This window comes from Mycetomoellerius zeteki, unplaced genomic scaffold (assembly GCF_001594055.1).
Source record: "Mycetomoellerius zeteki isolate Tzet28-1 unplaced genomic scaffold, Tzet1.0 scaffold42, whole genome shotgun sequence".
NCBI classification, from domain to species: Eukaryota; Metazoa; Arthropoda; class Insecta; order Hymenoptera; family Formicidae; genus Mycetomoellerius; species Mycetomoellerius zeteki.
The window spans coordinates 143,275-171,120 of NW_017257414.1; the positions used below are offsets into that span (position 1 = coordinate 143,275).

The window sequence follows — 27,846 nt, forward strand, 5'->3', positions numbered from 1 at the left end:
ACGGCTGGCCGGAGTGGTGTTGCTTGTCTGCTGCTACGGTCGCCTTGACTACGGCATCACTGACCGCGTCACGCGCAGGGTCGTACGCGACGCGCACGGCACCACGGGCCTTTCTTTTTGCGCGGTCCTTTACTTCTTTCCCGCTTCGTTCCTGCCGCGGCGCGATGAACGCAAATGCTTTTTTCGAGGAAACGTCGCGAAGGAAACCTCACTGACGCGCATCCATTTTTTTCCGTTACAAAAAGTCTGCGTTGCCATATTTTTTATACTTAGAAGTTTTGCTTTTTTTTTTCTTCAACACGGCCGAATATACTGGGTTGGTCAGAAAGTTCGTGCCATTTTTTAGCTCAAAATTGTATTTACAATATCTTCGTCAAAAATAAACGAAATTTAAATTAAAAAAAAAAAATGGTTTTGAAGCTTGAAATCTCTATTTTCGATTACTATGTTTTTTGAGTTTTTGTGAGTTTAAAATCATCGTACCGCAATTTAAAAAACAAATTTTTTAAAGCTAAAACTTTGCTTTATTGAATGATATAATAACAACAATAAATATATTCTATATATAATTTTGAGCTAAAAAAACGGCACAAACTTTCTGATCAACCTAATATATTTATCGTTTTAAGTATAAAAATTTGTGGGGATTTCAAGCAACGCGAACAGATCATTTAGATCTTTGAGAAATTGGAAAAATCGAGGAAACAATGAATTTTTTAATCGGATATTGGAAGGATTCCCGTGTTTTTTGAAACGCGAATGGTACCTAATTTTGGCGCCACGAGTTGGACGCATAGTTTGTCAGAATTTCGATTTTCGAAGTGGAAAACGCGAAAGAACGCAACGAAACGAATGTTTCCACCTCGAAACTGCGAAATGAAGGGCAATCAGTCTGCCGATAATGCACGAATTTTTTTCTGTCGCCGTCGGTTACGTCAATGCACAGTGGGATAGAAACCCGAAAAAGTGGCCAAAATTCAACTAAAATTTTACTTTACCGAGATTTATGGAAATACATGCTTATGTGTGCGGTCGAATTATCACTTTCAAATGCTTCAAACGTTTTCATTTTCAATGGCTGCGTTCAGCAGAACGTTTGTTTTGCAACTTAGAAGTTAGAAGTTTCCTTCGCGCTAATTGGATCATACTTTTAGATCTAGAAGAATGGTCCTATCTCAGCAGACAATCATAAAACGGTTGCAAAACTGTTGAGTCTGCTGAACGCAGCCAATGCTTCTATGGAACGGTCAAGTAGCGCTATAAATGTTGTCAACACTAGTTAAGTTGACGCGTTCTGAAGTGTATCCAAGCATTAGCATTTATTTTCGAGACAACCTAGAAAAAAATTTACATAAATTTTTACGAAAGTAGGAACAAAAGTTCATAAAAATGAATGATATTATACCCCTACAGCACAAAAGTTGCAGCAATATTGCAGCGTTGTTGCTGCAAGTTCTGTGCTGTATGGGTAGTAATATATATTGCACAAAATTATTTAGAATGTACAAAATATCTGTACGATGATGACGATATAATGGACATGATAATAACCTTTGAATATGGGAAAAAAAAAAAATGTATTTATAATATTGAAAATTATTTCCCGAACGGTCGTCGTATAATGTTAGATCGGGCATTTTTGATGTTTTTCAATACTTTATAGGTCACACAATCCACGATCACACGATCGATTCGCAGTAGATAGTTCTTACCTAACCAAGTAACCATACACATTTCCCGCGTTTTGCGAAGATTCAAAAAACGCTTCAATCGTACTATCTCTTCGGCTGTAGCATTGGAAGCGAAATAGAGGGGGAAGTCTGTGACGTTTCGATGACATAATTGATGCTATTGAAGGTTGTGTTCCAAATTTACTGCCAACACAGAAAATGCTACAGTTTACGTCACGTGCACTATAGATTTTCAGTACTGGCAGTCAATTTTGGAACACAACCGAAGTGTTTCGAAATGCTTAAATGACCGTATCTGAAATGCTTTGAAACATTCGTAGTGGCAACTCGACCGTATCCTATATAAGGTTTTCGACCTCGCTGAATATGAATCTGAATTCAGAATTTCAAATTTTAAAATGGAGGACCCAAAATGGCGGACAAATTTTTGAATTATTAATCGGAGACATCTAAAATTACGCATACATAGGTTTTCGACCTCGCTGAATATGAATCTGAATTCAGAATTTCAAATTTCAAAATGGCAGATTCAAAATGGCGGACAAATTTTACTTTCCAATTTTACTTTCGAGAAAATAAGAATCAGAGCTCGTTGCCTACAGTGGGCAGCGCCCTTTGTCGGTCGTGATTGTTGGTTGATAGACAGCAATTTTAATGTGATTCCCAAATTTAATGTGTGTGATCGGATTATATTTAGAAAGAATTGTATATTGATTTTATTTGATTACTTCATACTTATTATTGGAGTCTCTAAATTCCGAATCTGAAATAAATTTTTGAAAATACAAATTGATATTTAATTATTACTTTTCTATTTTTGTCCGTTGTATTAAGTCTACCATTTCTAATTTTATAATTCTGATATCGGATTCGTGTTCAGTGATTCAATAAACCTGTATAAACAAATTGATATAAAAGTACGGTTCTTTTTTTTTGCATTTTGATCCGCCATATTAAATTCGCCATTTTTAATTTTCAAATTCTGACCTTGGATTCGTATTCAACGACTCAAAAAAAGTTAAATATAACTTTGGTTAATGTACTTTGAATTTTGACCACTTCTTCGGTAATCTATCCCATTATCGAGCAGACGTACACAGAATTTGCGCTCGCTCCATTTTTGCTAAGAACAACGATTATATCGAAATTTTCCAAAAGGCGCAAAAAGGCGCATATGTAGATGGTTGTACACATCGGGAACAATGCATTAACACTTCATTTTTATGATTTGGAGGTGGGAGATAAGAGGAGATTGAATTGAAAGTTGGCGTAACGTAATTTTATTGACATAACCTGCGCAAAATTATGTGCAAATATATATATTAAAGCCAGATATTTCAATTTGCAATTATAATATCAACATAAATTGTCTTTAACTATTTTCATATATATATATATATAGATATAGATATTGATAAGAAATTTAACAACGTAGTTACAACAGTAAATCTATAATAGACAAATTCATGTTAAAATTTACTGTAAGCAAAGGCTATAATACTACATATTTCAATCAGCAATTAATACATCAACATAAAGTTTTGTTTTTAACTACTTTAATATGCGTAGATAACGATAACAGACTTCATTAATGGATATAAAATAGTCGACTTTTGACCACTTTTTCGGGTTTCTATCCCACTGTGCGATAGCGAGAGCGCGTGTCATAATGCGGCTTTTTAACGCCATCTGTGGCGCATATATGCAAACGCTACGCCAATGACGTACCTAAGCAGCCGTTGCCCCCTTTTCTGTCTTTTCTTGTCGGGGGATGACAAATTCTGATTAATTTAATTAATCCATAAAGGCCCGTACCTCCATCAATGTAGCTTAACTTTAATTTCGGTTCAATTATAGCGAATTTAATTGGACGCATTAGTGTATATTAAAACCGTTGTACGCTAATTTAACTTGTATAAAAATAAAATGGAAATATTCCGAATTATAAAATACAGATTTTACTTAACAGCACAGTAAAATATATTAAGGATTTCATGGTTCAATTTGTTTTTATATTTCTAAAAAATGTTTTATAAACACATTTTTTACGTGAATTTGTGTACGGCAGCTTTAATGTGCACCAGTGCGCACTGAGTGCATCCAATCGAATTCGCTATTACTCTTCATCTTCTTTAATTCTACAGCTGACTCTTCATGCGCAGCATGCTGCGACAGTAAAATGTTATTATTGGTTAAAAATTTTTGCGAGGTGACACACTTTCAATCAGTTCTCGAAAACTTGAATTACATAACATTTTGTTGCCGCAGCGTGCTGCGTATAAAAAGTCGGCTTTAAGACTATAAAAAGATGAAGAATAAGTTGAATCAAGATTAAAATTAATCTACTACGTTTGACAGAAAAAGGCGAAGGTCATTCATAAAATCATGTAACTTATAAAGCAATATCTGTACTAGTTTATTAAATGGAATTACTAATTTTATTTAATCAATTATTTAGTATATTTAATTAAAAATTAGGTATATTTTTAAAAAAGATTGGATTAAGAGGATAACGAATTGCATAATAATAAATGTTGCTTCAAGTAAATCATCTTAATCAACTTATCCATATCTGTTCACTTATCCATATCATTGACATGGATAGATTCACAAATCTTTTGCTGTCTAATAAAGATTAGATTAAGGACAATGAATTATATATAATTAGAGATTTTGCAGTAATGATCGCTTATATAGTTAATTCTGTTGAATATCACTGATAAGTTAATCGGAATTTAGTCATCTTGTACCCTCGTATTTCAAACGATAGTCATTCATAATTTAAAGAAAAAGAGAGAGAGAGAGAAAAGAGGAAATTGAAATGTAAATGCTATAATCAAATGACTGAATCATTCAATTACAAAAATAATCAATTTCTTAGGAGAACCCATACTAATATAGTTCTCCGAGGGATGTCTTGGCCTTAGAAGGTCCTTCGGAGATGTTTTAAATTTTTATGATATCTCTTGGGGAACTATGTTGTATGGGAATGTATGCAATTAGGCACACTCTTGCTCAAATGAGAATTTATTATTAATTGTCTTAAATAAATCAATGATATCGATAATTAATTAATAATAAAGGATCAAGAGGACCAGGATTCGTGGAAACGATCGGCGACTTCAACGAATGGTCGATCATCCCATTGTCTGTTCATTGCGACGAGGAAAAAAGACCTCAAGACGCAAGACACGTGCCGAAGTCCGTCAAAATATTAAAAAAAAGGAGATAATCACTTACACAACAGCGATCGGTTTCTAACGAAGTAACAAGGCATGTCCGACTGGTACTCGTTCGCCATCAGCGCAAACTCGAGATTTTCACAGCGGAAGGACGGCGGGACCACGAAATTGGAGTTCGCCACACTGCTCCTTTCCATCCGCGTTCTCTACGAATCTTGTGGAAAAAATTCGTTGCGCTTCCCGGAGACGTCGTCTCTATGAAAAATACAACCTCCGTAAACGCGAGAAGACTTAAAAAAAAAAAAGAGAAGATACGAGTCTCGCCGCAGCGATAACAATCGCGGATCGCTATCGATTTTCACGTATAATGAAGTCTCCGCTATTGTCATGTATTTTCATCTCGGAGAACTTTCTAGAATGAGGAAGTCGATCGCCTTGGATTACGTATTCAGTCTAATTATGTTTTAGAAATTTAATTATTTTATTAAATACACTTACATTTAACGCATAAACAAATTATATTCCCTTCTTTCCTGGCAAAAATAAAAAATTGGAACATATTATATATAATGTAATAAGTTGAATGTAATAAAGGAGGAGTAACAGAAGATAAACTTATTCTAGAAGGCAAAAATTGAAACGTGGAGAGACGTATGTTTACGCTTCTGTTATACAGGATGTCTCACAATTACCATATATCTTCTTAAGGATATATTCTTGAGGTAATTTTGAGACGAAAATCCTAATTTGATACGAAAATTTCGAGTTTACAATAATTTTTTGAATTATATAAGCTAACTTTAAATGCTTATAAGTCAAAAACTATTTTACTTTTATAGCCTCTATTATTATTTTTGGATTCTTTTGAACTTCTAAGACGAAAATCCTAATACGAAAAAAATATCGAGGCTATAATAGTTTTTAAATTACAAACTATCTTTAACCAATTATAATTCAAAAACTATTGTAGCCTCGACATTTTTGTATTAGAATTTTCAAAATTATACCTCAAGAATACGTTCTTAAGAGGAAATACGGTAGTTGTGAGATACCCTGTATATTGACTTTTAATAATTAATGATTTCTAAAATATTTTATCATTATTCTAAAATATCATCTGAAGAAAAGGAAGAACGCAGACTTATAAATTACTACGAAATCGAAGAAACAGCCCAGAAGAAAACGACCCAGAAACTAGGCAGCTTCTAATCCTATTGATAAAGATTGAGTCTGCAACTACATTATAGTAATCTTGTGTACCTTGTGTACGAAACATGTGTATACATGTATATACACAAGCTAACAGCATGTTGCTCCGTCTGCAATCGACAGCTTTGGATGTGGGTCAATCGGATCTCACGTCCGACGCGAAGTTGGCGCAGCATTTTGAATCGATGATCGATGTGCGTGTCGCGTGTGCGCACCGTTTCACTCGCAGTGACGGATTTAGATACTCGTGGGCCTTAAGCAGATTTGAATAATGTAAAAACGATGCAATTCTTATTCAGTTCAATTTTTGCGGTTGTAAACAAGCGAAATAATCCGTATAGTCGCCCTTCATCTAAAATTAATTGATCTTAAATTAATCGACCTAAAATATTAATCTCTCTAAAATTAATCGATCTATTAATCAACCTGAAATTAAATAGCCTAAAATTAATTGGTTTAAAATTAAAATAAAATTCAGTCCAAAATCTATTCGAATGTTTTTAGGAATTTAAAAAAAGTAGAGTCGTCAAGACGATTTAATATTATGCAAAGAAAATCTCGTATTAATGATACAACGTAATGAAATGATAGTGCCGGCAATGTATTTGAATTAGAAATAAAATTGTTTATATGTATAACAACAGTGCGACAGGTGAAGGGCTCTTTTTTTGTGCACCCCTTTGCGATAATCTATCACTAGCGCGCGGGGCGTCTGCGCGAAGTTGTCATGTTGTCAACTTGTCAGTAGTTGTCTAGCGATTCGTGAAGGTGGTTGATATTGGTCTGTTGTCTGATCATCAGAAAAATGATGACCTCGTCGGAAACGTCGGAGATGGAGAACCCGGGAGACGAAAAGGGCGCCGAGGACTCGGCGATCTTGGAGGTGAGCTCTATGGCAGTGGGCGGGATTGTGAAGCAAGAGAATCGCGACGTTGATTACCTGTCCAACTGCAGCACCTCCATCGAGGGATCCGTGGTACGAGCGTAACATAACCTGGGACCTACTTTGACAGTTCCCCATGCCTTAAGGCCGGAATCAGACTACGCATTGAAGATTGAGGTTGAAGATTGAAGATTAAAATTTGACCAGTGAGGACAAAGAAATTTTAGCTCCTATCGTTTTGATTAGTCAAATTTCAATCTTTCAATCTTTAATCTCAATATTCAATGCATAGTCTGATTCCGGCCTTACTCATACTGCCGTCTGTTACCCTGAAAATGATCAATAAATTAGAATTACAGTAAATAACATAATATATGTGACATAATGTACGCGGTAGACTCATGATGATTTTAATCATCACTTCATATATCCGACCATGAATTTAACTCTGTAGCGTTCCATATGATTAATTGCGTTGATTGATATAAACATCAAGGAATTTATATAATATCTTACAACTTATGTCTCTTTCCATTAATAGCTGTTGACCCACTTTGATAGTTCTATTTGACTTGCTCTAATTTATTGTTCTAAAAGAGATCAATAAATTAAAATTAAACAACATAATATATAATGTATGTGGTATATTCATGGTGATTTTGATCATTTCATGTGTCTGATCATGAGTTTGACTCTGAAGAATTTCATATGATTGATAGTTGACTGATATGTATTAAAGAATTTTTACAATTCTGTAGTTTGCTTTTTTTTTTCATCGTTTGTTAACTGACTTTGGTAGTTTACTACCAACTTTTGTTCGTGTTTGTCTTGAAAGAGATCAATAAATTAGAATTATAGTAAATAATGTTAATATATATAACATAATATACAATAAAATGTATGAAAGATTTGTGTTATTCTTTTTCCATTTTGTATGCTTCATCATCAGTTTAACTGTAAAAAGTTCTTTACAATTGATTATTAATCAATAGATTATTAATCAAGAAATTTTTATAATTTTACAGGTTGCGTCTCCTTCTATCGATAGCTTCTCTACTCTGCCGGATCAAGAAATATCAGACTTCCAAACAGATTCGCGAGATTTGCAAGTGAAAGTAGACAATCCACAGAAACACCTGGAAACTCTGGAGACGTATATTACATTCCGTATAACAACTAGAGTATGGCTTTATTATCACAATATGATTTTAATTTCTGATAATCTAAATAATAAAAATAATATAATATTAAATAATCCTGCAGACTACACGGCTAGAGTTTGAGGAAGGAGAATATGTAGTTCGCAGGCGATACAATGACTTCATTTGGCTGCGCCAGAAATTAGTGGATACTTATCCAACACACATTATACCAGTAAGTTTTCATTGTTATTTTTGATATATAAAATATATATGGCATATAAATTATAATTGAGATACATATATGATACATATAATTAAAATGATATACAAATCGAAGAGAGGCTAAAAGATTGCTTACAAATCTTGGTTTTTGTTACAGCCGATGCCAGGCAAGCATACATTGCTCGCCCAACTGGACCGTTATTCCAAGGAATTTATCATAGCGCGTATGAAGCTTTTGCATATATTCCTAAACAGAGTCGTGAATCATCCTATTTTGAGTTGTGACAAGAATCTCCATATTTTTCTCACAACAAAACCTTCGGTAAGTATGACGTTGCTATAGCACTGTGTCAACTTTAAATCAAGTACTGTTTAAATCAATTACAGGAATTTCTCGTTCATCGCAAAAATCGTGGGAATGTGCTCGGAAAAGTGACGGATTCTTTGCAAAACATAGCAAGTACTTATACGATGAAGCAACGTCACTTGGAGTTCGAACAGATTCGGGACTACTGTTCAGCGTTGGGTGAAAAGCTGTCGGCTATAGATAAGATCAATCATCGCATACATAAAGAGAGGCAAGGTGCGCATAAAAATTGCTCATAAATACATGTCGTACATGTAATAAAATAGCTCTCAGCTATTTCTCATGTTGTACATTGTAACGCAATAGATTATTTATTGGAGCTTCATCAACTGCATCCCATATTCACATTGTGGGCAACTTCAGAACCGGAACTCGCACCCATTTTATTAGCGATCGCTAAAGCGGTAGAAGCGAACGCAATGGCCCATCAGAAACTTTTGGAAAATGTTCCTAACGACGAACGCGAGTATGTTTCATACATTGAAGCGGTCAAGAGTGCATTGTCCCGTCGGGATTCGATGCAGATTGAATACGAGATAACAGTCGATGTATTGGCGAAAAGAAGATTAGAAAAGGATCAGGTACGAGCCTCGCTTATATCTTCCTCTTTTGTAATCTTTTTTTTAAGTTAGTTAAAAAGAACACATATTTTTAAATGTATTTTTAAATATATCAATAACGGCTTATAATTATTGATATACACTACAGTTTTAGATTTTTTAATCTAAAGAAATTAATAAATATTATAATATTTACATTTTTATATTGCTAAAAAGTAGGCAGTTACTTGCATTTTATATTGCCATTTTATATTGCTAGAAAGTAGGCAATTAATTGCAGTTACATTTAATTGCATTCGTATAGTTGGTAGGAAATACGAGCTACACGATTCCGGCGCAAGGCTGGGGCGGATCTCTATGGAAAGCGGAATCTCGCGACGAAAAATTGGAAAGACTCGGTCAAACTATTCCACGATTAGCCAAACAAGCGGAGATACTACAGGATCGCGTGGAGTGCGCGAATGAGAATCTACGAAGCGATTTTCAGAGGTGGAACGTGGAGAAGCAGCAGGATCTGAAGAACATGCTGATCACGATGGCGGATCGACATATCAGACATTATCAACATTGTATGAATGCGTGGGAGGAAATTCTCACCGGTCTTAAGTTGGACGGAATCGGATCTGACGTTAACGTAGGGCCGCCTGTTAAGATACCCGTTTGAACCGCTAGTCTTTTCGCCACTCAAAAGGATATAGAATAAATATTCGTTATATATACGAAGGTAACACACCAGTTTAAAAGAATCTCTATTAAATAATGACACAAAGTTTATTACAATCTATAAAACGATCTATCATCAGTTTCAATATCATTGCTTTTAAAATTGAATCGTCGTTTCTCGAAAAAGAAAAATTATGCAACACTTGCGACGTGACGCACGCATTTAATGATGATGAAAATTGCATTTAATGCACATTCTAATACGCTAATATCAAAACTCTAAAATTCTGCAAAAATTCGCCTTTATGATACAATAATCTTGTGATAACGTGAAATATTAAGTATAACGCATTTGGTCCTACACACATGCAGGACATGTTTCGGTGTATATCACGTAGAAGGAAACAATTTTCTTGTACATCTTGACGTTCTTTCTTCTTTAGAGATTTAGATCATCAATTAGTTTTGGGGACCAAAGTATATCAAGACAATTATCGCGCCATTCCCTTCGCTCTCTCTTTCTTACTTTGAACCACATTACAATACATTTATTGACAATCAGTTTTGTCATCTATATCTACTAGTTACCAAAGTACAGTAGTTACCATGATAGCGTAGACAGCGTCAATGTATAGTATATAGCACTGATAAATTTTACAAATCGGAGCAAAACGCTTGCGAGAGCTTCGTTGTATCGTTAATTAGTACCTTTAATCTATGTCTCTAAGTTATAAACAAGTCGCACCGCCCTGAATTGATTCTGCTTAGCAACAAGTAAAAAAAAAAGACGTAGCAAGAGTCCTATATGGCTTACACATTCCTCTGTATATCCGTTATTTATGCTCGAAAGGGAAGATACTTTGCTGCTAACAGTATTGTTAACGATGTGGAGTACATTTCTCTACATTATACGCCGCGATTCGGCGAGTTGGCAAAAATGGCGGAGTTTGTATCAATAAATAAATTATTGTTTGCAATGAAATGCGATGGCTCCTGCATCTTTCCTCACTCCATTAAGGCGTCATTTGTACGTTCTACGTAGTATTCCGGCGTTACATAGAACTGCACCAGATTGTCCAGGTCGGTAAGCTTGGTTATAGATTCGCCTGCAACGAACTCGATGTACATGCTTGTTCTTAAAAATTCGATAAATTCAAAAGATACTGACCTGCTAAGTTCATCTCGTTATGAAGAAAACGCACTGTGTGCGCGTATGGTTGTTGAATCTTTTCCCGTAACTGCGTAGCCAAACGGCGGGTTGGATTCCATAACTGGCTACGAAAATTCGGTATGTTTGTGATAGTCGGCTTCCACGATTCAGGCTTTACTTCCTCCATTGGTAAGACATCTGTTATCCTGTATTGGCTCGTATCGATGTTCCATGTGAACTTACATCCGACTTCATACTGCTTCCTCTCTTGCGGAATACTAGATATATCATATCAATTTATTGAGACTGTTTTATTTAAAATGTAATATATGCAAAATTAACGTGCAAAGGAATCAACAAATGTAATTTCTAGGATGGCATATGTGCTTACCATTGTGTTTGGCTACATAACTCACTTGCTTGGATTTTCATTATATGCAAACATATAATATCGCCGCTAAGCGCGCATACATCAATTATTTCGATATCATAGTCGCTGCAATGCCAATACTTTTTCTTGAATCTTGAGCAGATCCAATCTGCTATGTGATGAGAAAAAGTCTCTATATCAAAACTCAATTGTGTTATAGAAACGCATGGCACTATCTGAAAGTATTTTCGTTACATCAGAAATACATTAGAAATTATATATACGGAATGTTCGACAATAGGTAACAGAAAATTTTAAAGTGACTTAAGAAAAAATGCTTCCGCCAAAATTTTATTATTTTTTATTAAGAAAAAAAGCTTCCGCCGAAATTTTTTTATTTTACAATATTCTGAAAGCTTCAATATTCATGTAAAAGTGCCTAAGCCCGGATCTACAATAAGTATTTTAAGTCTTAAGAAATTTAAGTTGTTAAGAAATTGACCAATTATGTGAAAATAAGCTATGCATGCGCATTGAATAATAGCACTTACACGTGCCTTTTATCACTGTTTACGATTATTTATTGACTGTCATGGGGGATAAGCATAGTTTTGGTCGATTTTTACGAATGTTTTTAAAGCAATCTCATCATTTAGATTTATCCAAATTGTCTTTAGTTACAAATGGCATGCAACATAAATTAATGTGTCATTTCTCGCTTCTGACGTCACGATTCAATATGGTTATGGTGACTACTCAGGAGCCTTAAAAAACAAAGCCGAATTCGCAAGTTTGTTATTCTCGATTTTCATCTTATTTGATCACCTAGAATAATTTCTTAAATTTTCTTCTTTTCTTATGTTGCTCTCTCTCTCTCTCTCTCTCTCCTTCATTCTGTATATTTATATTTCAATCATTTAAAGAGATTGACTCTGTAGAAAATCACACATTGAGAATTTAATTTTTTTAAATAATAAATACTTACCAGTTTTTCCGCTTTACTATTGCTGATCATCTGCATTTGAACATATCCGGAGCCATGCACGAGCATCGGAAGTACACACTGGTAACTTACATATCCCCCTGTTTCTTCATCTGCAAGCATTGTTTCAATATAGCACTAGTTACAATAAAAAAAACATTACAAGCAATAATCTACAAAATTATACCTGCAAATTAATAATAATAAATCTACAAATTTGAATATATACCTTCTACATCTGTGATCACCGATATCATCTCATCATCGAGTTCTATGTAGCTCCGTTTAAAATGCGCGGTGCACTTTATCAGAGGATACTGCAAGTTATTTCTAGGAACCAACGGCGAAAAATTCGAGCAACACTTGCCGACACGGTCTCTGTGCACACTCCCGTTAGACAGCTGATTCTGATTCAATGGTCGTAAGACACTTTTTTCAGCTAAAAAATAAACGTATAAAGTTTGTGTCACTTTATTCGAACTATCATTCCGTTTCAATAATAATCGTGAGATTGTACCTGATTCGGTATTCGGTAAGTCGTTGGCTATACTAATATCTTGAGCAAGATTCAATTCGTCCGATTCACTCTGATCCGAATCGACCCAATGCCTTCGACCATTGGGTAGAACCGGCGACATCGCCGGGGAGGAGGGAATCTGGTGTATGGAGCAGGTACCGCGATGTTTGAACTGGTCGCGTATGTGCTTGAAAGGAACTATATTCTCCGCGTCCTCCGTCTCATCGCAAAACTCGTATTTCTTGTCGGCAAGTCGGCGCTTCCTGAATGAACTGAGCTTTTCGCAGGTCGTCTCCTGTGTCTCGTCGGTGAACTCATACGCCTTCTCCGCCTCGAGGATGAGCTTGTGCGTCGCTCTCGTCGTCCTCGTCGATTGAGCCGGGACGGGCGGAGGTGAATGGAGATTCGATCTCTTGCGCGGGCTGGGATGGCGAAAGGATCGGGCGATGGGCGGCGACATCAAACGAGACGAATATGAGGACGAGGGACTAATCGATACGGATTGCAACGGTGAGTTTATGGAAGCCACGGAGTTGTCTCGTTGCGACGCACCAGGTTGCGGTGAGTTCGGGCGTTGCTGGCTGCTACTGCTATTGCGTTGGACCTGGATTCTGTGACTAGATTCTGAATTGCGAGTGCGAAGAATGTCCGAGGGTGGAGTGAGAATCGGTAATGACCATGTGGTCATCGCCCTGAGGTCAGCGGGCAGTCTCTGCGGCGTTGAGCGCGGCGAGCACGACGGATGTTTCACTAACGTGATAAGATCGCTACCGATATTGAGTTCTTGCGATGTGTCCTCGCAGAAATCTTGCAGGATCTTGTCCCGTACTGAGATGGCCGTCTGCTCGATGCCGGCTGGCCGCGAGACAGGGCTGCTGCTGCTGCTGCTGCTATTTCGGCATTTGCATTCAGTCATGTCCGAGCATTCGCACAACTTAACGTTTAAAGCGCCTGCAGCGGTAGACTTACTATTTATATCACAGACATAGTCGCTTTGATTACTGCTTGAGGTATTTAATAGCAAATCGTGTCCTAGCTTATCGTCTAATTTTATTGGCTCGTCTAGAAAGTCGTGCTCTATGCTAGATTCGCATTTGGGAGATCGATCGACGCATTCCGGCGTGCTCACTTTCTCATCCGAACTCTCATATCTTTCTGTCCTTGTCGAGTAATCCGTCTCCTCGACATCGCTCATGTCCAGCGGGATTGTGTCCGGAACAACGGGATCATGCATAATACTATCTTGTTTATCGCACGCCCTCTGATTCTTCGATTTAGGTATATTTAAATCTACCCTGAGAACATGTAGGAAGTTTCCCGTATTGACCACCACGTGATTCCAATAATTCAGACATACTGTGGCTCGAAACTTTGGGTACGGCGAGATGACTTCATAAGTCGTGTGAACCGTAAGGCCATGTTGTAAACAGTTACATCGTACACAGCTATCCCAATTCGCGGCTAACTCTGACAAAGTTAATTCCGATTAATACTATTGCATTAATACAATTACGCTGTTGGGAGTATATTTAATATATTATTTTCAAATACAATTTGAAAAACGAGAGAAAAAATAAATGTATTTTCAAATTGGTATTTAAAATTATTTATACAATGATTTCAAATACAGTTTAAAAATATTGCACAAATAATTTCAAATACAATTTATATATTTATTTTTTCTGCTAAAAATTGCGAATTATTCGTTACCTTCACCCTCTTCTTCATATGATGCAGCAACTTTCAAACAATCTTTGCAATTCTCGAGAGACGGTACTGTCGTTATAGTTAAATATGCTCTATCAGTCGGTTGTAAATGTAAGAAATTTGTACTGTAACAGATAAATAATATTACTGATTTATGTACCTTATTTCAGAGTTTTTCAAGAAGATAAAAACTTTTATTCTTCTTAATTTTTTATCCTTCTCGACATTCAATGAATTAACAAAGATAGAACGACATTTGTGTCGACTGTGTCTCCTAAAAGGAAAGCAGCCAAAATCTGTTTTTTGTAGATAAATTAGTGTACACTTTTTATATTTAAAGGGAAATAGATGAATGTTTTTTGGCAAAGGCGAGAAGAATAACGTTCTAGTGCAGTCTAGTGCAGCAATAAAAAATAAATTTTTAAGAGTATCTATTATTCAAGAGTACGTACCCGAGACCGTGAATTACAAGTTTATTCCGTTCCATCGGCCACTGAGATATAACTATGCTTAATTCTCTATAAATTGTATAATTGCCGAACAATGTAACTTCGGAAACTTTGCGGGCTACGCGGTTGGGTGTGAAAGCCCACCAATGTAACAGATATTTGTACAAAGACGTGTTGCTGCTGACGTCCAACGTGTATGTATACGTGAGCAGGAACTGGCCACATTGCGTCAAGCCCATAACAATATGCCTTGGAAAACGAAAATATCTTTACAATTGTCATTCATTCAAACAGGACTATTTTACATTTGTATTTCTGTAGCGAGTATATTAGTGAGATAATTTTAGATACTCGCTGCTTACATTAACCCATTTCTTGTCACTTTGTTTTCTTCAGGTCAATATTCGTAGTCCGTTTTCTTATATTTAACTTTCAACAATAGCTTCAACAAAAACTACATACATTTAAGTTCTAAAGTGTTCTTTTGAACTACAGAATGAAGATGAACTTTCGCCTTATGGCGACTGATAGAGGAAGGTTCAAAGATCTTTTTCTTACAATTTAGGACTTTACAGTACCAATCATTGTACAACTTTTTAAAAATGTTCGTTTCGTTATGAGTATCGGCCTATAAATATCGAGCTCAGTTTCTGTGAAGAAAACATTAAAAACTTGTGATGACAAAAAAAAATTTCTACTTAAAATATATAACATAATAGCTCAAGTAATAAAATTAAAAAAATAGTATTGAAAAGGGCTAATAGCCAAATACAATTAATTCAGAATTAAAAGTTAAAAATATATATTAACATATAATTATAAGTGAAAAGCATTACAAAGACAGACGTTTCGAATCACCATCGGGTCATTATCAATGTTAAACATAATTAGGTATAAACATAATGAATTATTGACGGTTAACTATAGAGACACAGTAAACGGAAAAAACAAATTTATATTTAATGTAATAAAACGATGGAATATCTTGAGTCCATATGGTTGCATTTTTTAAAAAATGGAATACTCGACAAATATATGTGATTAGTCCCAAAAGTTGCCATTACAATTAGATCTTATAAAATTGTTGTAGAATGTCGTAGCAGATAAAAAACGGTGAAATATTGAATCTTAGTACAGACATAGCATGTAACACAAATTTAGAATAATTGAAATCAGTCAGAGTGTAAAAGATTGTAATAATATTGGAATAATAAAATTTAGTCAAAGTGTAAAAGATTATTATAAAACGAAGCAAATTTGCGACAAGAAACGTCATCTCAATACAATTCACTGTTCTATTTACTAATTTCTACTCATTTTATCTCATTTAAATCAGACTACAGCTACAAGAAGAATGCAGCAAAAGAATGGGTTAAATAAATCTGTGCACTGAATTGTTGGCATACCCTGCTTCAAGCGCCGATTTTGGGATTATGTGCAGAAGATGGAAGTGTCGCCATTTAGGCACAGCTGTAAACAGTCTTTCTTCTAAGGCGTAATTGTGCGCTGATAGACATCCTCTCATCTGCAAGCAAAAATCACGCAGTTATAGAATATCTTGCATGTAACAATTGCTTATATAAATCAACCCCTTCATATCATTCCCACAAGACTTCCTAGGCATGAAACAGACTTTCTAGGATGCTGACAAACTGAGAGTTATCTCAACTCAGTAAAATAACAGTAACAATATTATAATTTCTTCAACAATGTAACTGTTGTGTACAATATGTGTTGTATTACATTTATATTATTGAGTAAGAAATTATAATATTGATGTGAATGTTACTGTGACTTATTGTTGTACAGGAAGATATTAAAAGAAAAAAAAAAGAGCTTGGAACTTATGCATCCAGAAAGACGTCTTTTATTAAGTTTTAACGCGAACAGCAGTTCGTTTTAATTCAATCAATGAAGCCAGATGAATAATTCCTGATTCTTTAAGAATCGTCATAGGTAAGGAATCGTTCTTGACAGCATGAGGCGCGGTGCCTTGAGGCCTGTCACTCACGATGCCACTCGGGTCGCGCGAATCAAGGTGGCTTACCTCCCTTATCAGTAGCTTCTGCAGGAGGTTCCGCTTGCTGCGACGGTGCGACGTGCATGGCTTGCGTCCCACCACAACGTACTCCGACCTTTCCGACGTAATGTCAGAGAAACATTCATTGCAGCAGTCCGAGGTAGTGTCGGAAGACGACGCGTCCGCCATTTTTAAATAACCTCGCTCGCGCTTGTGTGGCGTCGAGTACGCTCGCGTGGAGCGGCAGTGGTGTATTTGAGTGTATTGTACACTTGTCTCGGCGACAGAATGGAAGATGAAAGGCGCCGCGGCGTGCGCGGTGCGCAGGTCGTAGAGTCTGATTCTTCTCGCGCGACAAGTAGCAACGTTGCCGACGCACACATGCGTGCGCTTCGTGCGCATTCGTGCGCATTCGTGCGTGACCGTGACTCCTCGCGTAACGCGTTGCGGTGGCGACCGCGGCGACACGTCGCGTGCTGGTCGCTGCTACGACAGTTTTGTGCTCGCGTATGTTATTTAACGCGCAATTCGATAGTGTTCCTATTATAGGAACATTATAATTTGACAGCTTATCGCGCTAACAATTTGCACCCGCAATTTGCGGGCCTCCTTAACGATAAATATAATAATGTGAACGTATAATTGCGGTAATTTTATTTGTGTTTTAACAATTTTCTTTTCGACTCTCTTGTCAGAACTTCGTCATTTTCTGCGATCATATGGGTTGTAAACAACATTCGTTTATGTCCAATTTTAGCAAAAAGAAATAATATTAATTCTTAATTAATCTTAAATAAAGAGGAATTCAGAAACTGATTAATGCAGATTAAAATGAACCTTGTTGGAGTGTGCTCACTGTTGCTTTCCTTTTGTCAAATATAAAAATGTCTGATATTTTTGAGTGTGACATGAGCTTTGACACAAATACAATTAAATTCAGAGCTTGGCATTTGAAATATTTTTAGTTGGAAAACGGTATTTGTAAGACATTTGTATTTTGTATTATGCATTTCAACGGCGCATATGCAAATATTTTGTATTTTGTGTTTCATAGCAGCATATATTTTGTATTTCAGTATTAATAACGAAAGATTGAAAGTATTTTGTATTTTATATTTCAAATACTAAGATTGACAATTAATGTTATTATTTGAATTACAAAGTACAAAAAACTTAAAATTTTTCGATTTTAAATACAAAATGTACTTGTATCGCAAAAACTATGTTTTAAATAAAAGTATTTCAAATACGTGTCCAGGCCTGATTAAATTACATTTTATATTTATAGAATTGCAGATTATGTATTTGTATAAAAGTCTATCACTTTCAATCACTTTCTTGCAGAGAAAAAAGAATGAAAGCAGCTTTCTTATACATATGATGCAGTAATATATTTAGCAGAATTAAGTTAATATTACATTTGTCGACAAAGCATTTCAAGTCTATTGATTGGTTACAAGAAAGAGAAGTTCTCGGATCTCTTTATCCTACAGCTAATCGATAAACTTAAAATCTTTGTCATACGACAAATATTAGCCCAACACATATATTTGAACTTATTCTAAATATTTTATTTTTAAACAGGAAAAGTATCTGTGAAGATAATTAGTTAATTTGTTTTTAGATATTAGTATTTGTAAAGATATTGAAGTAAAAGAATAGCTACTTAAGTTATATTTTACATTTGTAATTTATTTATTTGTATAAAAGTCCATTATTTTTTTATGGAAAGAGAAGAATGAAAGCAGCTTGCATTTATATATTATATATAATTTACTCTAATATCTTTAAAATAAAATTTTATACACACGCATATATATATGCACATATATGTATAAGAAATAATTCTGAATCTTATGTTTAGATACGAAAAACATCTGTGAGGATAATCAGGTTTAGAAATTACTTCTCTTGGAATACATATATCACGATTTATTACGAGTAAAATAACATGGATATCACCTTAGATGATAAACTGTCCGCACTCCAGCAAATCAGTCAGCAAAAGCTTGTGAAGATACTAGATGCCATCCCAGGATCAAAGGATCTGATAATAGAACAGAAACTAATGAAAATATTGGACAGTTTCGTAGGAGTGACTGTATTGAAGTAAATATTTTCATATTCTAACATACATTTATATATCACTTTTATTATCACAATTTATAATAATTGTGTATCATTTTACTTAGGCGATACGGAGTGGACAAGATTTATAAGTTGGAGGAAGGACTGAAGAAATCAAACAGTCAACGTATATTCTTAGTATCTAACAGCTTGATCGCGTGCAAGAGAGTCTTAGATCAAATACAGTCCGAAATATCTCTAACTGGCAAACCACACGTCCAAGTATGCCATCATTTGTTGGTCGTGCCGTTCGTCCCACCTGTCTTACACAATCTAGTCGAAGAGGAAGGTTAGCAAATTATAATGATATTATCGGTTCTGTTTATTTTTATAACACCAAATCGTTTATTCAGGTTTGTCCGAGCTACTTACGTTGCAGACGTTTTCCGTAGAATTCATAAGATCAGACGGAAACGTTTTATCCTTGGAAAATCCAATGTTTGTCGAGCTCTACTATCATAAAGATACAAGTTCTCTGCGAGCGTTAGCGCGCAACCTGTGGTCGTTGCAGTTGATACTCGGCTCGCCGAGGTTCTCACTTTTTCTCGGCAAGCACAGCCAACAAATGAGCAAGCTGATGGAATCTATGGAGCAGAGTCTGGGCTCGTCTAGTCTAGAAAACGAGGTTGGCGCCTTTATTATGATGGACAGGAGTTTTGATCTGGCTACAACTCTCTTGACGCCCGTAACATACGCGGGCTTGTTGAACGAAGTTGTACAAGTAAATGTCGGCATAGCGACGTTGGAAAAATCGCAAACCAGATTAGATCCAAACAAAGATCAAATCTATGGAGAAGTGAGAGATACACCCTGCAGTGACGCTTTTCCGATTTTACACAGAAAGGCCAAGTCGCTCAAATGTATTTATTTTTATCACTATGTATCTCGCTTTGTCGATATTTTAACAACTTGCTAATATCAGCTGAACAGGAAGCGATACAGACAATGAAGTTGGCCGAGATGGAGAGATATGTGTCGACGAGATTGCAAAGGACCAGAGACATGACCCAGCAATTGGCATTTCATATATCCGCATGCCAGGCTATCGCGGACACGGTAGGCTCAGAGTTTCAAGTCTTGCAAACGATTGAAAAACTGATGCTCGACTGCAAGGATCGAAAGGAATGCTTGAGCTACATTGAAAGGAATATAGGTGCCTTTTCTGAGACATTAGAATTAATTAAATTAGAACTATATTTAATTGCGATAGAAATTAGAATTAAAATGATTTCATTATGATTAAAATGTAAAATACTTTTTTTGCAGATGAGCATGAGTTGCGATGTTTGCGTCTCCTCTGCCTGTTGTCTATCACTACCGACGGTGTCACGCAAAACGAGATTCTAGATATCCAAAAGATGCATCTTCATACCCATGGTTATCAGCATATCCCATTGTTTTATAAGCTGCGCACAACTGGCTTGCTAAAGTACAGGAACGAATATATTTTACATAAACTGTCGAACTGGAGCAGCGAGTGGAGTAGCAATGCGCAAAAATTGAAGATATTACCTGGTTCTTCAAAACGATCTGATCAGAACAGTCGTACCTGTCCTAGCTACGTGTTCAATAACGCTTATATACCCGCAATAGTTCGTATTTCATTCGATTTCTTTTTCCATATTATTAATTAAGCAATGTATAACTGTGCGAAATTAATATAATATCGTTTAACACATTACAGGCACAAATATTAAATATTGTATTGAATCAGGAGAAGGATCCTCGCAGCTTCGAGGATCTGACAAATCTACCGAGTTGCATTGTAAATGGTCACCGGGGCGTATTATCACCGAAAATGGTCGTGATCTGCGTAATAGGAGGTATTACTTGTGCAGAAATAGCAGCTTGCCGGCTCGTAGAGAAGTCTACAGGGATACGTCTCGTACTTACATCCGACACTATTCTAACGGGTAACAAACTCATTCAGAGGATACAAAAGATATGAAGACTCTCGTCAGGAATGTAAAAATGTTTTTTTCGTGTAATAAATAAATCAAAATTACACATATTTGTTTTATATAAATTATATATAATACTTTTTTGTGACGATTGTGGGAAAAAAATTGCTTAAATAATTCTGCAATATATCAACGGAATATAATTGTTTGTATATGACATTGACATTATTTATGTGTTGCTAAAACGTTACAATGATATTTGATACCTCAAGTTTTATTTCACATCATTTTGATATCGGTGTTATCATATACTTAATAATTTCGATTCTCTTCCCTATTACGATCACGATCGCGATCGCGATCACGTCTCTGCCGGCCCCAATCCTGCCCTTGGCGATTGTAACTCTGACGATCGCGGAAATTGCCTTGATTCCCTCTCGAAAAGAAGTTACCTGCAAGAGTTTATATTTATTACGAACTAGAAGATTATGTTAAAGACTAATTTTTATACTGAATTATGAAATAAATATGTAAGATATATATGAAGTATATAATTTTGTTAAAAAATTGTTTGACTAAACTTCCAAAAATTATATAATATACATATTAACACATCTATTTTTTCTATAAATATGGTAGAGAGCACCAAGAATCGGTCGAAGTTAGATGTTTCGAATAATATAATATTCTTGGACTCATGAATTTAATTTATGTTGTACATTAACTCGGCGCTCTCTACTATATTTATGTTGTATATTAACTCGATCGGACTTTATTTCTATATCTATGTTTTATTACAGTAATGTATTTTAAATTATCTTGAATCACACACACACACACACACAATATTTCTGCCAACAAAAAAAATTAAAATATCAAAAAAATTAAATGTGATTGAATATCTTAATTTTCTCTCTTTCCCACCTATCCCTCATTTTGTTTATATTATATTTTTGTCATATACGATTAATATTTTAATAATTTTGTACTTTTTATTATATGTGTAATGTATACAAATTTATTTACAAAGTCAGAGTTGGAGTCGAGTCGAATCAAGTCAGGTCTGGACAGGCCAAGCCAGATTTGAGAAAAAGATGTTAAAAATGACAATATAAATATATGAAAATATAAATATATGAAAAATAAAAGCAACAATTTATTCAAATAGAATATTAATATTAGAAGAAATATAATTTCAATATTAATTTTCATAAAAAAAAATTGATCTATTTAATGTTATTGAACAATTTTGATGACAATCAAGTCAATGATCTCGATGATACACCAAAATCAAGATCATGGTAGTATAAATAAAGATCATGATAAAGATCGTGAAAAATATTTCATTCGTCTGTTGTACGTACCTTGCTTCATTTCGAAGATACGTTCGTTCGAATCTACAAAGTTGTTGACTTTATCTGTCAATTGCAGAGCCAACGATTGAAGGCGACTTGGTTCGCTTCGGTGCATAACTACTGTTCCAGTTGGGTCATCCAATGACGCCTAGATTTATATAAAAGAGGAATATATAAATTATGTAGAATTACGTAAATCATTATGTGCAACATAGATATCTGTATAATACCATGAGTTCTTCGTTAATGATCATTTTACTGATAATTGAATGGACTATGGGCCGTTTCAACTGGAACATGTCAGCGAGTTTTGGCATTGAGATCGAATCATACACATGTGAGTACGTAAATAGATAAGTCCTCAATGCCTCTTCCTTAATTAATCGTGTTAACATAGCTCGCACTTTGTCCGCTTGATGAAAAAGATCCCATACCTATTTTGACAAAAGTAATTACTGTCTCGTATTCTCATTTTGAAAAAAAATTGTTAAGTAAATCTCTAATACCTTTGCGTTCATCTTTTCATTTATAATATAATTGTTGCAAGCGGACCAATTTCCGTTACGCATTGCTTTGGCGGCAGCAACGACATGCTCTCTCATGGATTCCGGAGGTCCGACTAACGACTGACGTTCACTGGATCGCAGTTGTTGATAGAAAGTCTTCGAGATCATTCTTCGTCTCGCGTCAAACTCGTGCGCTAGAATTGAATAATTTGTCGCATATAATAAACTCTGACAAGGGACCATCACATAATGATCAAAAAGTTAGATGATGATTTTGTGATAATCCGATAGAGTGACCTTCAATGAGTGACATGTGAAGTTCATTTGCTAATGTAATAGCAAATAAACTTCACATGTCACTCATTGAAGGTCACTCTATCGGATTATCACAAAATCATCATCTAACTTTTTGGTCATTATGTAACGGTCCCTTGTGAGTCAGTCACACACGCACGCACGTACACACACACATAATATAAAAAATATTAAACACAGAAGACATACCGGCCATATAAGGAATTTCGATGAGCATTGCTGAAACAAGGTATACGCATTCCAGAAGTTCCAGATTGATGTGCATATGGAAAGGCATTTGCCTCTGCTTTTCAATTTTCTCCTGTTCTTTGCTACGTTCGTGCTGTCGTTGCGGCAGCAGACCTTGCGCCAGAAGTTCTTTCACTTTACCTGTCACCATCAAATCGACCAGGCAGTTGTGGGCATCTTTGATATTTGCATGACGGAATGCACATAATCCTAAATGGGCTATCGTGCGATTGTATAAAATCTAAAAAAAGCAATAAAATTATTTTTATACATTTTATGTCCGTTTCTATGTATTAATCTTGTTTAAATGTATTAACCTTAATCTTGGTTTAACTTTTTATCTTCTTCTAGAAGATAAGTTTTAAGAATTAGAAAAAAATAAAAAATAAATTAAACTTAGATTAAAATTAATTTACAATGATAGAGAAATGAGTTTATTAATAAGATAAAGATAAACACAGGTACACATTCAAACCTGTGTGGCTGGATCAGAATGCTGAATGGTTTCTTGGAGATGCGACATCAGGATCAAGTCACGAGCTTGGAACCAGTTATCATGGAGGGCATGGTGATAAATGTGCGAAAGAATTGCACGAGTTCTTAGTCGATCAGTGTTATCATGAGCATAAACATATTTGCATAACTTCTCCATAACTTGCACGGATGTGATTACATCTGATCCAAGTTCACCCTAATTCGATATAATTTTAACAATTTAATAAAAAAGAAGTTTCGTGCGTATGTAAATACTTCGAAAAATTACCTCCTTTTGTTTCAAAACATTTGAATCAAATTTGTAATACAAGTGCTCGATTTTACGAAGGTACACGCGACAAAGCTCGGACACGGTTCCTTGCCTCTCTAAATATTCCTGCACCTTGTCAATTATGGCAGCAACTTGCTTCTCATCTTTCAATCTGTGACAAGTGTAGATATTTTATAGTTATAAACAATATTAACAGTCGTAAATATATTGCATAATTTCTCTCAAAAGATATTACCTTTCCACATATTCATTGCTGTGTGGATCGCATTCCTTCAACAACTTTGTAAATTCCTCATCAAGACGTTCTACCAGTGTTAATACGCAACCATGTATTTTGTACGGCGTCGTTTCAAACTCCTCCATTTCTTCAGCTATTGTTTCTGCTATTACCATATCTAAATTGCTCAGCAGCATATCCAACATTTCGGTAATGCGCTCAAGTATTCTGTAAAAATATTTATTTAATACTTGATTATTTTAAATATTTTATCTTAAGGTTTATTAATTTATATATATGTACATATATTTATTTCACGCAAAATTACATACTTGGACCAATATTCCGGCTTCATAGCATCAGAAACCTTTGGATTGTAATCAAATATGGAAGACACGATGGAAAACTTGATCTTTACTGTTACAGCTGGGCCAAGATTATGTGCATCTGCTATCAGTTGCAGTTCGTGCAAGAGTTCTATTTGCTCGCGTCTGTCCGTACGCTTTTTACCGCGAGCTGCAATTATCTCGGAAAGCTTCTTCAACACCGCGCCGATATTAATCTCTGCATCCTTGGCGAACATCTTTGGCTTTTCAGAGGGAATAGCTACGCCGCCCTTGACGGTTTCCCACTCTCCTTCGCCATCATCTTCGTCGCGCTTCTTCTTTCGCTCCTTTTCCTTGCGCTCTTTACGTTGTTCCTTCCTCTTTGCTTTATCCTCGTCCTCTTCTTGAGTTGTAGCTCTATATAAAAAAAGATCATGTCTCATATATATATATATATATATATATGTTGATAAATTTTACTTGTTTCGTTAAGTAGAAAGTATTTTTATCAAATTTTATCATAGATTAAAAGAACGTACTTCTTGATGAAACGTTCACGAATGTTTTGATATTGACCTTCGTCATCGCTACTTGTGCTCTCACTGTCCGAATCACTACCCCAGTCAGATTCACTTTCACTGCCGTCTTCACCATCGGTTGCGGTCTTCTGTAACACAAGGAAATAGATTTGAACTATTTTAATCAACTTCTGGTACTTTTGTAAAACCTTTGGCACACGATGCAATTTTTCCTGCTATTTGCAATTTAATAAATTACTAAAACAGCACAGAATTTTTAGTTTACTAAATCGTAAGCAAGAACGCATCGTATATCATAGATTTTAGAGTCTTTATGTCATAGAAAACCTTGAATTTGGACACATCCGGTTCACTTGCTTCTGATCCTGCCTTTTTGAAAGCTATGGCACTGTCATCTTCTTCTTCAGATTCTAGAACCTCCTCGGCTGAAATAAAATCATTAAATTTTATCTCGAAATGATTTCAACTGAAATAAGCATTTAAGATATTTCTTGTAGTAATTAAACCTTTCTCTTCTTCTTCGTCATCGTCCTGATCAGGATTTTCCCTAAATTTGCCAATATCCTCTTCAAAGTCCTTATTATACTTTCGCAGCTTCTGACGCAATGTTGAAAGTGACTTGGAATTGTTCTTGGACATATTTTTACGCCCGTCGCGATCTTCCCACACCTCATTAATAAAATCCTCCATTTCTACCAAACACCTAACGTAAAATCTCGGCGTTTGTCCGAGCTCCTCCTTGGCGATCACGGGTAAAGCTTTCTGATAAGCTCGCATCAAGTCCTCGAAACCTAAAATTATAGGAACAAATACTTGTTATAATAAAAGCACTTAATTACCAACCATTATATATCAATGTATTTATAAAGAAACATTTATTGTAACAAATGATATTTATGCTTAGTCCTTGCTAATGTAATTTTCAAATACATAAAACATCGTAGATTTATGAAGTTAAAACTTACTGGTCAACATGCTACTCATATCCTTAATCTTCTTGTAATTCCTAATAAGTTTTATAAGATTTGCAATTTCTTCATATCGCTTCTCCTTTGTAGAACGTACAACGCGCTTTGTCTCTTCCTCGTCATCACTAAACTATAAAGAGATATTGAGTTATTCATCCGAGTTATTTTATTTTTCTTGACATTTTATGAGTAACAAAGACTGTGTTCAGTAGAGAAAGCAGCTTACAACTATTGTAACATTCTTTAACGTGATTGGTTTATATATCTAGATTCAATGAGAAACTAAGGACAAAAACAATAAATTAAAGAATTTTACAACATCAAAAGACGATACTTGTATCTGTGTTGTCAAATGGAAACCATCTAAAAATTATTAAATATTGAAAATGCTTGTCTTGATGATGGTACTTACTGTAAAAGCTGTCGCAGGTGCCCTTGGCACCTGCTCCTCCTCAGATGCACTATCAGATTCAGAATCTGAGCCAGTTGCGAAGAAACGACTCATGGTTGCAAATGCTCTGGAACAATCAGGCAAAATATAAGACCTGTTCTTTTTGGCTGAACTTTTGCACCAGTTCATCTTTCTTCCTTTTTTTCTCCAGGAGGAAAGAAGAGGAAGAAAGATGAACTAGTGCAAAAGTTCAGCCAAAAAGAACAAGCCTAGTATAAACGATACATGGGCGCTCATTAATTACACTTCAAAATGTTGCACCCTCGAGTTTAAAATTACACACAACAAATGGATATAAACACACAGATATAAATTGATGTAAACATGTAATATGCAAGGAAAGAGCTTAACGACGTCACATGTTTAAAAAATATCGGGTGCAACGTGGCATACAGATTTAATAATTTTAGAGCTGCAAAGACCGCATGTTTTATGTATGCCTCCCCCAACTCCAGTAGGCGCAAGGCGCAACAGACTTTTCTAAATAAAAGAGAACAACATCAAGAGATACGTGCAGAATAAATTTGAGTGATACGAAACACGGCCCACAAATAAAATTTTAGATTACCTATTCTTTTCCTCGTAAAAGCAGGCACGTTTTGAGGTTATACACCCAACACACAGAGACGGCAGCAATGGCAGCAATGAAAAGAAGATCACGTGACTTCTTTATTCTTTAGAAATACCGACGCACCACGAAGAACGATCGGTCGACTATCAATTTTTTAATTAGCACCAGGATTGGGACATTTGACAATTTCTAGGATTTTTTACGTTACACGTAATATACACGTATATTGCGTAAAAAATGTATAAAACGTAATATACACGTTTCTAATCTCGAAAATCAATTTTAGCACAGGTATTGACAAACACTTCAAGTTATATCAAATAAGAAGTTCTTACTCCATAAATAAGAACCAATCGCTTGGTGAGCAAGCTGCATTCCGAAACACATCGAAAAAAGTGTTGCAACCTTTCTGTGGTGTGTTCCAAATTTACTGCCAGCACAGAAAATGCTACAGTTTACGTT

The 27,846-nt window shown here is 35.4% G+C and overlaps 4 protein-coding genes across 6 annotated transcripts; 2 read left to right on the forward strand and 2 right to left on the reverse strand.

Annotated features, from left to right (window-relative positions):
- The first annotated feature begins 6,681 nt into the window (after positions 1-6,681).
- On the forward strand, positions 6,682-10,880 carry LOC108726427 (sorting nexin-30). Of its 2 annotated transcripts, none has more exons than XM_018453994.1 (7): positions 6,682-7,058; positions 7,991-8,146; positions 8,229-8,339; positions 8,487-8,651; positions 8,717-8,912; positions 9,003-9,277; positions 9,561-10,880. In XM_018453994.1, exons 1-7 carry the CDS (start codon positions 6,888-6,890, stop codon positions 9,918-9,920), a joined length of 1,434 nt encoding a protein of 477 aa, XP_018309496.1. In that variant the 5' UTR covers positions 6,682-6,887; the 3' UTR covers positions 9,921-10,880. The 2 variants fall into 2 exon arrangements, with proteins under 2 accessions (XP_018309496.1, XP_018309497.1); XM_018453995.1 differs by having other exon boundaries at positions 6,682-6,965.
- A 34-nt stretch (positions 10,881-10,914) lies between these two features.
- On the reverse strand, positions 10,915-17,595 carry LOC108726424 (uncharacterized). 2 transcript variants are annotated; one of them, XM_018453985.1, is made up of 10 exons: positions 17,142-17,595; positions 16,501-16,619; positions 15,098-15,343; positions 14,649-14,770; positions 12,939-14,405; positions 12,651-12,860; positions 12,425-12,534; positions 11,461-11,675; positions 11,088-11,347; positions 10,915-11,025 (listed from the first exon to the last, which is right to left on the reverse strand). In XM_018453985.1, exons 1-10 carry the CDS (start codon positions 17,514-17,516, stop codon positions 10,925-10,927), a joined length of 3,225 nt encoding a protein of 1,074 aa, XP_018309487.1. In that variant the 5' UTR covers positions 17,517-17,595; the 3' UTR covers positions 10,915-10,924. The 2 variants fall into 2 exon arrangements, with proteins under 2 accessions (XP_018309487.1, XP_018309488.1); XM_018453986.1 differs by lacking the exon at positions 10,915-11,025 and having other exon boundaries at positions 11,185-11,347; positions 11,486-11,675.
- A 34-nt stretch (positions 17,596-17,629) lies between these two features.
- Positions 17,630-21,226, forward strand: Vps33B (vacuolar protein sorting 33B). Its single transcript, XM_018453993.1, has 7 exons — positions 17,630-17,761; positions 18,979-19,223; positions 19,307-19,530; positions 19,595-20,101; positions 20,164-20,394; positions 20,508-20,833; positions 20,926-21,226. Exons 2-7 carry the CDS (start codon positions 19,066-19,068, stop codon positions 21,187-21,189), a joined length of 1,710 nt encoding a protein of 569 aa, XP_018309495.1. The 5' UTR covers positions 17,630-17,761; positions 18,979-19,065; the 3' UTR covers positions 21,190-21,226.
- A 217-nt stretch (positions 21,227-21,443) lies between these two features.
- eIF3c (eukaryotic translation initiation factor 3 subunit C) lies at positions 21,444-27,445 on the reverse strand. Its single transcript, XM_018454000.1, has 15 exons — positions 27,382-27,445; positions 26,775-26,880; positions 26,360-26,492; positions 25,901-26,185; positions 25,722-25,819; positions 25,395-25,522; positions 24,862-25,272; positions 24,548-24,757; positions 24,310-24,463; positions 24,022-24,237; positions 23,508-23,787; positions 23,004-23,197; positions 22,728-22,931; positions 22,507-22,645; positions 21,444-21,594 (listed from the first exon to the last, which is right to left on the reverse strand). Exons 2-15 carry the CDS (start codon positions 26,865-26,867, stop codon positions 21,455-21,457), a joined length of 2,685 nt encoding a protein of 894 aa, XP_018309502.1. The 5' UTR covers positions 26,868-26,880; positions 27,382-27,445; the 3' UTR covers positions 21,444-21,454.
- Between the last annotated feature and the right edge of the window lie 401 nt (positions 27,446-27,846).